The sequence below is a fragment of the Neolamprologus multifasciatus genome, chromosome 23, assembly GCF_963576455.1.
Source record: "Neolamprologus multifasciatus chromosome 23, fNeoMul1.2, whole genome shotgun sequence".
Taxonomy (NCBI): domain Eukaryota; kingdom Metazoa; phylum Chordata; class Actinopteri; order Cichliformes; family Cichlidae; genus Neolamprologus; species Neolamprologus multifasciatus.
Genome location: NC_140460.1, coordinates 39,439,768 through 39,450,937, shown reverse-complemented (window position 1 = coordinate 39,450,937; position 11,170 = coordinate 39,439,768). Strand labels below are relative to the sequence as shown.

General features: G+C 40.6%; 1 protein-coding gene across 4 annotated transcripts; it reads left to right on the top strand.

The window, feature by feature from the left end:
• Positions 1 to 3,168: 3,168 nt before the first annotated feature.
• Positions 3,169 to 6,262, top strand: LOC146492284 (OX-2 membrane glycoprotein-like). 4 transcript variants are annotated; one of them, XM_085151482.1, is made up of 7 exons: positions 3,169 to 3,327; positions 4,580 to 4,918; positions 5,011 to 5,307; positions 5,387 to 5,425; positions 5,533 to 5,602; positions 5,697 to 5,739; positions 5,975 to 6,262. In XM_085151482.1, exons 1-7 carry the CDS (start codon positions 3,264 to 3,266, stop codon positions 6,041 to 6,043), a joined length of 921 nt encoding a protein of 306 aa, XP_085007608.1. In that variant the 5' UTR covers positions 3,169 to 3,263; the 3' UTR covers positions 6,044 to 6,262. The 4 variants fall into 4 exon arrangements, with proteins under 4 accessions (XP_085007608.1, XP_085007609.1, XP_085007610.1 ...); XM_085151483.1 differs by lacking the exon at positions 5,697 to 5,739; XM_085151484.1 differs by lacking the exon at positions 5,697 to 5,739 and having other exon boundaries at positions 5,533 to 5,626.
• The last annotated feature ends 4,908 nt before the right edge of the window (positions 6,263 to 11,170 follow it).

Below are 11,170 nucleotides of genomic sequence, written 5' to 3'. Positions count from 1 at the left end.
CAAATTATTTGCAGTTATATTGAGGCAAACAATGAGAGATATTTCATACTAACAATTGTATTTTTCAATTTTTAACTGTCTGTTTATTGTTATGTCCACAGTCAGAAACTGTTTCCCCCCTTCCTCCTCTTGGTGTCTCTGTGGGTTAAACAAAAGGAAGGAAATCTGTATGATCAGTGGCCTTTACACATTTACCAACATGAGCATTACAAACACTTCTGTTAGGTCCATATGGACTGTGAATTAAGTTGGCAGGTAGCTTTTTTCTTTATAAAAAGTGGACCTGCATGTTGTTACCCATATTTCAACTGAGTGTAAAAATACAGAATGTCTAATTAGTGATGTGAAGACAACATGTAAACTTTCATGCAGTAAATTTTAGTCTCTTGCAGAGTTACAGTCACAGCACCAGCACACATTTTCATGAAGCACGGTAGTGTGTGGGAAGTGATCTCAAGGAAATACCCCTTACAGAGTAGCTCTGTGTAGAAGGTCATCATTAAAAAAAAAGGATAAAGACTCACTGTTAGAGACAGAGGAGGACAGAATTATTAGCAAATGAGAAAATTTCACTTTTTAAAAGCTATTTCCCAGGAGCTGTTTAACAGAGTGAAACACAGTTTGATCTTTGGATGTTTGCATTATTTTATTTTTCTCACACAAAGAAAATCATTTCATAAAAATAATGATATTAATGATTTTGCTTTTCTGTGTATGACGTGTCCTGACTGATCAAGAATAAAAGTTAGATAAACAAGGTTAATCAATCAAAAACACAGGATAAGAAAGTCGTTTTATATTTTTAATGTGTGCACATTTTCAAACTAAACATCCTCATGTTCACTTCCTGTTAGTCAGAGTTTTACTCAGCTTTAGCTAAGCAGATAATTTCTAATCAGAGATCTAATGTGGGATGAGGAAAGTAGGACCCAAAACGCAGGACTCTGCGATGCCACAGTGCACTTTATTTACAGTGAATAGACAGGTAAGTCCAACAATTAACTCAGAGATGCAATTTGCCAATGGTGCTCATCCCTTGCTCCCAGTGCGTCCCGTGCCGTAGCTCCCTTAGTGTGTGTGCTCCCCAACTCGCTTCTTCGCTCGACTTTCCTGGAGGAAGAAGGACAATCCACAATTAGCCACACACGCTAGCCGACTACCAAGACCACACGTCGCGCACAGACTATACCAGTCAGGAGTAATAATCCCACGTCGACTGTCGCCTCGAGTCCAGGTTAAATACCTCTTCCTAGCCGGGAGGGATGATTACCACCAGCTGGTCAGGTAATCAGCTGCAGGTGGGCCGGCAACAGCGAAGAGGGACTCCCGATGACGACAGTCGCCCGGACACGCCTCTCCCACGACGCGCGTTTCCGTCAACAGCCCCGAGGACCGGGGGGAGAGAGAAGCAGACACACGCACACACACTCTACATACAAACGTGGACAGAACAGTGAAAAATGTTTGCTTGTAATTCTTGCAAATGTATTAAAAAGAAAACCAAAATTATAACACACACATTATTCACAGATGTTGCCATGACACTGGAAGTTGAGCTCAGGTGTATCCTGTTGCCAATGATCATCTGGCAGATGTTTCTATATGTGTGATGAATTCAGTTGAATTGGACAGGATTTTAAAAGGCACACACCGGTCTCTATCAGGCCACATAGGTGACAGAGCACAAACCAAGCCACGAAGTCCAAGGAATTGGTTGTATATCTCTGAGACAGGATTGTAGGAAAGTGTGCAGAAAGATGTGTGCAGTATTGAAGGTCCCAAGAAGCACATGGGAACACACCTGGACTTTACCAAAAGGCAAGGACTCTCAGAACATGAGAGACAAACTTTTCTGGTCTGATGAAACAAACATGGAACTCTTTGGCCTGAATGCCAAGCATCATGTCTATGCATTCCATATAATGTGAAAAGATTACAGTACAGAGTACTGTACTGTTTTTATAAAGTCATTTGTTCTAAGATGTTCTTATGTATTTGCAGCTAAAGTGCAAGTTGTTCATGTGACCCTAAACTGTTGGCTAGTTTCAGCTTCAGAGTCACTGATGCGGATCAAAACGAACTGCAGCTAAACTGAAGCTGCTTTAAGAAAAGAAATTACTGGGCATGAGCTATGTTCATGTCAACATCTGAAACACAGGCAAAATCCATTAAGCTGACCAACAATAAATATATGGAAATTGAGACATTAATATATTAAAGATAAATCAGTAAAAAATCATGAAACAGGTTTATAAGGCAAACATTCAGCATTCAGTTAAAACTCCAACACTTAGATGTCACGGACCGGCTCTGGAGGACTCAGGGGTTTGCTGTTGAACCATAGGCTGAGCAGTCACAACTGTCCAGTTAACATTTTATTTCATACAAAGTGCCAATACCAGCTACCCATGACAACTACTGAAAAACATAAACACGTCCCTACAACAAGCACATGGTGAATGTACTGTGATCTGACTGAACCTGCCCTGCATCGCGCAACCATCGCTACCAGCCAACTAATGTGACGAAGACTGAGTAGCCTACGCCACCTGGTGGTACACATGTACACTGAGCATGAGAAGCTCGGGGTTAATGAGCTTTAGATTACAAATGAATCTCTGCACAGATCAGATGTAGAAGAGTCGCGTGTAAAAATCAGACAGTTGAACAGCTGAACGACTTGTAACTGCAGATATTTAGGAAAAGAATCTTTAAAAAAAAACAATTAAAATGTTTGAATGGTAATTGGGGTTTTCACGTGTGTACAAACAGTCTGTAGGATTGTGCTGCTCTTGACCTGGAAAAAGATCTGAAGAGAAATCGAAAGTGTTCAGTGCAGCCGCTGTCTGTGCTTTTAATCCTGTCTTGTTATTATTTAAGATTTCTGTGCTTCTGCCGATCCTGGTAAACTCCGCTTTCACACTATTCCCGTCCACTTGTCAATCAATCAGCACTCGACCAACGCTATCCCTGTCCAGAGACATGCAGGTAGTCTCTTGAAAGACTGAGCAGGAGCATTAATGGGGTGGAAAGCCCACTCTGTCAGAACGAAACGCTTTAAGCGTAATTTATTGTCCTCAAGTGCGTTCACATCTCCGTTTGGACAGCGAACTGAGAGAAGGTGACGCTCCGACTTTCAGAACTGGAAGTGACGTGAAATGTTGAGTAACTTGACTCCTTGAGCTGTACGCATTTGATTGGATCAAACTCAAGGAACTACAGAAGCAGGAACCTGGAGTTTAAATGAATGGCGAGTCAATGAAATGTCCTCCTTTGGAGTTTTATATTATTTTCTTGCTGTTTTCATTTCTGGAGCCTTTGACAAAGGTGAGAAAAAAACTGCATATTAATGACAGTATGTGAGTTAGACCCTTTTATAGAATTGACTTTTATTTTTATAGAGTAGAGGTCAGTAGAGGTTTCTTTTGTGTGTGTGTGTGGGGGGGGGGGATGAATTAATCTCACTCTGAATCAATTTTCAATATGTGAATGTCATAGTTTGAAAAAGTAATAAGGTCATGCAGCTTATTGTTGGTGTCGACCGGCAAAGAAGAAGAAAAAGTAGAAGAACAAGAAGGGCAAAAGGGACAACGTGGAAGTTGTGATATTATGTCAGCTTACAATCTAAAGAAGTGTAGACTTGATGGCTAATGATGCCCTGAGTGACATTTGTCTGAAAATGTTTGCACAGGTTCATGCCACAATCCACACAATTTATTATTTATCAAACATGTGAATGTGAGAATTATTAATGCTGAATTCAAGTGTAATATATGAGTTTTTATAATAGTCATTGTGAATTGATAATGTTGTTTTAACAAATGTTTTTTTTAAAGAACTCAAACAGAGAAAGTGCATATGTCCCCCAGTGAGTCATTTATTGGTTTAGCTTTAAAATTTGGAGATTTTCCTAAACTGCAAACTGAAAAAATAGTTTGACCTTGATCTTTGATGTATGACCTCTAAATAATAATAATAATAATAACTTTATTTATAAAGCGCTTTCAAACAAAGTGCTGTACAACTATTTGAAACTAAAAAGATAAAAAAAATAAAAGCGATACATAGCAATACAGGTAAAAGACACAATACAAGTTAAAAACAGTAAAAATTTAAAAACTAAACTGACCTCTAAGCATTAAATACTATTGTATGTACTTTAACTGTATGTTATGTAATATGGTAAGTCAAATTTGACCTTGGGCGCTAACAATGAAGCTCAAAGCTGGGGTTTTTTGGGGGTTTTTTTGTTGTTTTTTTTACATTCCTTAGCATAATAATAAGTCTGTCTATGGAGACATCGGGATGAATCTTACATCTAATATATTATGTAACCTGAAAATCTTGCCTTGTGTCTAAAAAGGGTGGATAGTGATCTGCACATGTGTGTGTGCACCTCTATGGTTGTGTTTGGGGTGTTGCAGTAGAACTAAAAAAAAAAGTGTCAGTGTGAGGCTGAAGGTGCAAGTGTGTGTTGCAGGAACTGGGATAGCCAGTAACACTGGACCTCATGTGTCAGCAAGTTGGACTTGAACATTATATTTAAAGTGCCTCACAGCTTGATCTTTATCTCCTACAGCTCTAACAGCAGTGATCCAAACACAGCAGACTGTGCTGGCAGCAGTGGGAGAAGATGCTGAAGTCAGCTGTCAGCTCTTGGAGACTAAAGACGTCCTTCAGGTCACATGGCAGAAAATCTCTCGTGATGTGGAGACAAATGTTGCCACCTACAGCAAGCACTATGGTCAGAGAGTGAATGATGGCTTTAAAGAGAAATTTAAGTTTAAACATACTGAACTACAGAACTGCTCCATAGTTATCAGGAATGTGATGGAGCAGGATGAAGGATGCTATCACTGTCTGTTTAACACTTATCCTGAAGGCTCCTTCACAGGTACACCCTGCCTCCAAGTCTATGGTGAGAACTTTTACCTTAATGTGATTAAATGCACCAGAAGCTGGTTTATTCTTGACATCATGGTCCTTATAATATCTCCTGATCCTTCACAGAGCTGCATGAACCTGTCCTTGATGTCAGAGAGTCAAACTCTACTGAAGAGTGGGTTGTTTCCTGTTCAGCCACTGGTCGACCTGCTCCCACTGTAACACTCAGTGTCTCACAACAAGACCTCAGCTTCTCACAGTACAACACTGTCAGTGTGTCCAACACCAACGCTACATTCACTGTCACCACTACAGCTGTGCTCTCAGGTTCACGTAAACACAGCACACAGGTGGGATGTGCAGCACGAGTGCTCTCTGCTCCTCACAGAGAGGTGATGGTGACAATTCCTGACGATGATGGTGGTGAGAAATTGTTTCAACATCACTGATTTATAAATTAATGATTACTCTGTGATTCTAATGTTTGTGTTTCTTTTTCCAGGTTTGGATAAGAAGTCAGGATCTAATCAGAGAAGTTTAGGTGTGTTAACATTTGTGTTTTTAAAGCCAGTTTTTATGTTCAATTTTTTTCGTCATTTGATAGTTGTTCACATTATTGTGACCTTCGATCTCCTGTTTTTCTCAAAGGAATCAGGATTTCAGTCATTCTGTCGTCTATGGTGTTGGTGCTCTGTGTTCCTGCACTCATCTTTGTCAGGTATTAAAAGTGATCTCAAAGCAGGTACTCGTCTGCTGATATTACAGCATCTTTACATATTCAACTGTTCTTAAATCTGTTGTCTGTCACACAGAGAGCTCGTGGTGAATTATAACCGAAACAAGAAACACTCAGGAGTAAGTCTCTCTTCATCCTGCCAGACTGCACTCGGAAAGTTGCTGATTTCTTTTTCACTCTTCAGGATATTGTCACATTTCAATTCTTTCCAACTTACCTTTTACTTTTCTACTTTCTTTCTAATTCATCAAACCCCGTCTTTGGTTTGTCTAAGCTATTGTTCTTTGTTCAAAAATATTTTTATTCAGCAATATTAACACAGTGATGCTAAAATGTTTTTGTTTTTATTTTTAGAACTGGACCATTTTCAGTCAGATGAAGGGACACTCAGACACTCAGTGGCAGAAGGCAGACACCTCCTGAGGAGTGTCATTCATTATGCCAGAATGTTACTTTTTTTTTATCTCAGTACTTTGTGCTGTTTATTTATTTTTTTGTATATCTTTGAAATGGTGCTGTTTATAAAAAGTCATGTTTTGGTGTTTTGTCAGATATTTAAACATTAAGTTACTTGAAATGCGAACTGTGAAAATGAGCATGAGTGGCTAACATGAACCTTTCTCATCAATAACTTTGATTAAACTGATTTCATTGATTAAATTGATACTACCAGAGACAACTACAATGAAAACTGCACTGTGCTTTTGTAAATAACAACACTTTTCCACCTGAAATTGCAGAAAATGTTAGCTGAAGGTCTCTGTTTGTTCACTGTGAACATGTTATGCTCAATTTATTACTACGTGTATTGTTAAAAAAACAACACATACATTTGTGTTCGGCTACTCAGACCAGGAATATTTATCACCTTAGTAATGTAAGACCATCCTAGTGCTAGTCAAGTATTGTTTTAATAATGTTTTAATGTTTTTTTTATCTGCTAACATTGCACTGCTCATCAGAAAGTGTAAAGAAACATTTGACGCTTTTGCTTCTTCTCTGTGTCAAACTGGACTTAATGCAAAACACTCCTTATTGTCTCCATGTAGTTTTGCAGGTAAACTATCTGTTGATATGAGTTAACTTTCCACACATAAAGACAGCAATTTTCAGGCTTACAGTTTGTCAGTCTAAACACATGCAGGCTGCTGTTATTCTCACTGTACTGCTGACTGACACATTTTCAAAGGTAAATAAATTTCACAAAGTCAACCTGCTTGTTTTTGTCTTGGTTTATTTCAGATTTCTACAAAAAATGTTTACATCAAACAGATGATCAGATGGAAGCTTTTGATTGGCGGCACATGCACAGCTGCACGTAAAACTGTTTGTTTTACATATACTGAACACACATGAAAAAAACAATTTCGTCCACTATCTGAAGTGAAGGTGGCAGACAAGCCCAGACCAGGTCAGCCAAGAGGTGCAGTTGTATTTCATTAAATGTAATCTCTCCAGCGTGACCTGGGGCCTCCTCCCAAAAATTAAAAAAGAAAAAGAAATCCCAGTGTTGTGCCAAAAAGTGATTTCCTTCATTGGCTTCCTGTTAAATCCAGAATTGAATTCAAAATCCTGCTCCTCACATACAAGGTCTTAAATAATCAGGCCCCATCTTATCTTAATGACCTTGTAGTACCATATCACCCTATTAGAGCACTTCGCTCTCGCTCTGCAGGCCTACTTGTTGTTCCTAGAGTATTTAAAAGTAGAATGGGAGGCAGAGCCTTCAGTTTTCAGGCCCCTCTTCTGTGGAACCAGCTTCCAGTTTGGATTCAGGAGACAGACACTATCTCTACTTTTAAGATTAGGCTTAAAACTTTCCTTTTTGCTAAAGCATATAGTTAGGGCTGGACCAGGTGACCCTGAATCCTCCCTTAGTTATGCTGCAATAGACGTAGGCTGCCGGGGGATTCCCATGATGCATTGAGTTTTTCCTTTCCAGTCACCTTTCTCACTCACTATGTGTTAACAGACCTCTCTGCACTGAATCATATCTGTTATTAATCTCTGTCTCTCTTCCACAGCATGTCTTTTATCCTGTCTTCCTTCTCTCACCCCAACCGGTCGCAGCAGATGGCCCCGCCCCTCCCTGAGCCTGGTTCTGCTGGAGGTTTCTTCCTGTTAAAAGGGAGTTTTTCCTTCCCACTGTCGCCAAAGTGCTGCTCATAGGGGGTCATATGATTGTTGGGTTTTTCTCTGTATCTATGAAGCGCCTTGAGGCGACTTTTGTTGTGATTTGGCGCTATATAAATAAAATTGAATTGAATTGAATTGAATTAAAAGCATCTTTGATCTGTGAAGTGTTCTGTTAAATAGATCATTTTTTTCCTTTCGTACTTTTGTTGCCGATTGACGGATATTGGCTTGTAATACAATATTGTTGCTATGACTTCAAGTATAACTACTCTATAGAATAATAACTGTTCCATATTGCGCCTGTTTAGTTGTAATTTATCCCTAAATGTGACTCACTCAGTGTTGCATATTTTAACCTGCTATTGCTCAAAATGACCACCTGGTCATAAAATTTAGAAGAAGAAGATTGAATAATCCTTTAATTGCCCCACAAAGGGAAATTTGTTTTGCAACAGCAGCCAAAAAAAAAAGCACATATTCAAACAGAACAGGACACAGAGCAGAAACACAAGTTTTACATATTTACATCATGGACAATAGTTACCAAAGTTACTGTACAGTTATTAAAATTGAAGTACAGATGAGTGGTAAACCCATGTTGTTGTCAGGGTCCTGGGTTTTTTTTGACCCTGTGTTTTGAGTTTTCTATGTTTTTGTCATTATGAATTCTGTATTAAGTCCTCAGTGTTAGTCTTTAGTTATTCTATAGGGTCTAGTTTCTTGTGTTCCTTGTTTAGTAATTTTCCCTCTGACCCCTGTGTCTCCCTCTGTGTGTCTAAGTGGATATATCTATGTGAGTATTGTGCTTTGTGTTCCTTGTGTTCTGTGTTTCCTCATCCCCTCATGTGCTCCTCCATGTTCTCTTTCTCCCTCTAGGGCAGGGGTGTCAAACTCAAATACACATTGGGCCAAAATTCAAAACTGGAACAAAGTCGCGGGCTAACCTTAATATTTATTGAAAAAAAAATCTTCCTCCAGATATAAGAATGAATCTTTTCTTATGGACTCAAATATGTTTTGCTGGAAAACTGAATATGGAACAAGTAAAGCTTAATACTAAACAATATATATATTAGCTGTATAATACCAGTAGGCCAGCTCTAATAGTAATTTGGTATGGCTTCACGGGCCAAATGTAATTAGGCTGTGGGCCAAATTTGGCCCGCAGGCCAGAGTTTGACACCTATGCTCTAGGGTGTCTCTGTGTACTTCCTGTTTTACTTTGAAGGTCTGCGTCTCATGTTAGTGTATTCTACTTGGCTTCCTTGTCTCGTTAGTTCTGATTTCTCCGAGCTGTGTTTCCCTCCTGTCTCCCCTTCCCCGATTGCCTCTGTGAATATATAAGCCCTGTGTTTTCTCCTGCTGGTTGCTGGTTCATTTGTGATGTCTCCACGAGTCTCCCTGTGTTCCTCTACATGGCTTCAGTTTCATGTGTTAAGATTTTCCCAGTTTAGTTATTTTTTTAGTTCCTGTCCTCGCCATTTCCACTTAAATAAACTCACTCCTCATACCAACCTCTGCCTGCACTTGGGTCCTCACTTCACCTTCACAGATCTGCCATCGCAGCTGTGACAGATGTAGTGTGCGAACAGAGCAGGATACTGAAAGATGTTTAAATAGTCAAGAATATTTAGAATAATTTAAAAAGTGCAGATTGTGTATTGTACCTGTGCAATAAAAAGTAGACATGCAACTTCCAATAAGTTAGTGTATAAACTGAGAAAAGTAATGTGCAAGTTATAACAGTAGTAGTTGTTCAGTTGATTAGTGCAAGATACAGCGCTGATGTAAACATCTATGATTGTTGGAAGCAGTTTTGATTGTACAGTCTGACAGCTGCAGGGAGGAAGGACCTGCAGAAACGCTCCTTCACGCATCTAGGATGCAGCAGTCTGTCACTGAAGCAGCTCTGCAGTTCAGCAACATTTACATGCATGTGGTGGGAGACTCTGTCCATCAGAGATGTTATTTTGGCCAGAGTCCTTCTGTCTCCCACCACCTGCACTGGGTCCAGGGTGCATCCCAGAACAGAGCTGGTCTTCCTGATGAGTTTATCCAACCTCTTCCTCTCAGCTGCTGATAAACTGCTGCTCCAACATACAACACTGTAAAAAATGACAGATGCCACCACAGAGTCATAGAAGGTCTTTAAAAGCGCTCCCTGTACTCCAAATGACCTCAGCCGCCTCAGCAGGTAGAGTCTGACCCTTCCTGTAAAGAGCATCAGTGTTGTGGCTCCAGTCCAGTTTATTATTCAGGTGAACACCCAGGTACCTATAAGAGTCCACTATCTCAATGTCCACTCCCTGGATGTTCACCGGTGTCAGTGTGGTGGGTCTGCATCTCCGGAAGTCCACCACCAACTCCTTGGTTTTCCCGGCGTTGATCAGCATGTGGTTCTGGGGGCACTAGTCCACTGTCTGTACTCTGAGTCGTCCTCACCTGTGATGAGACTATGACAGAGTCGTAAGAGAACTTCTGTAGGTGGCAGCGTGGGGAGTTGATGGAGAAGTCTGCAGTTTAGAGGGTGAAGAGGAACGGTGCCAGCACAGTTCCCTGTGGGGCTCCTGTGCTGCAGACCAGCGTATTAGAGACACAGCTCTGTGTCCTCACATACTGTGGGCATGCTGTGAGGTAGTCCAGTATCCACTGGGACATGTGGTGGTCCACTCCTGATAGCTCCAGCTATATATATATATTGGAAGCAGCATGCCCCCCCCCCCCCCTCCCCATGTTGACGGGTTGTGTGTGAGACTTTAAATAAACAAACTGTAAATTATAAATTTTAAATTTTTATTGATCCCTTTACCCCGAGTCCTAAAGTGCATATGTATTTTCTTACTCTTCCTATATTTATTGTTTGTTTACTTGCACTGTTGTAACTGGAGCCTCGTTGTCTCGTCTCTCTATATACTGGACTGTATGTAGCGGAGATGACAATAAAGTTTACTTTGACTTCAGCAGCAAGCAGGCGCGCGGAGGGCTCTCGCGCTCACTTTATTCAAAAAACATCAGTACAAATTATAAGTCTGTATCATAATGTCTGGTGTTTTTGTGTTTGTTGGTTTGTTTTTATTTTGGTTTATTTTGCGAGTTGGTTATTAGACGCTGCTCCAGCCACCCTGAGAATCCCCGCCGCCCCGCCCTCTCCTCCCTGTGCCGCAAGCAGCAGGCGCACCTCGCAAACCGAGGGCGCCCTTACTCCCAGCAAACGGGCGATAGAAAACCGATCGGTGCCTGTACCATCTCCAAAATGCGCTGGCTGATATCGGGGCAGCATGAGTACGAGCAACTTTTTTTGGAGATGCCCCGGGCAACCCCCCACGTCGCCCTTATCAAAAGCCTTGTGCTGAGATATTTACAGCTCAATAAATCATCGTTACTCAATCCAGGAATATATGCTAATCCATGCCA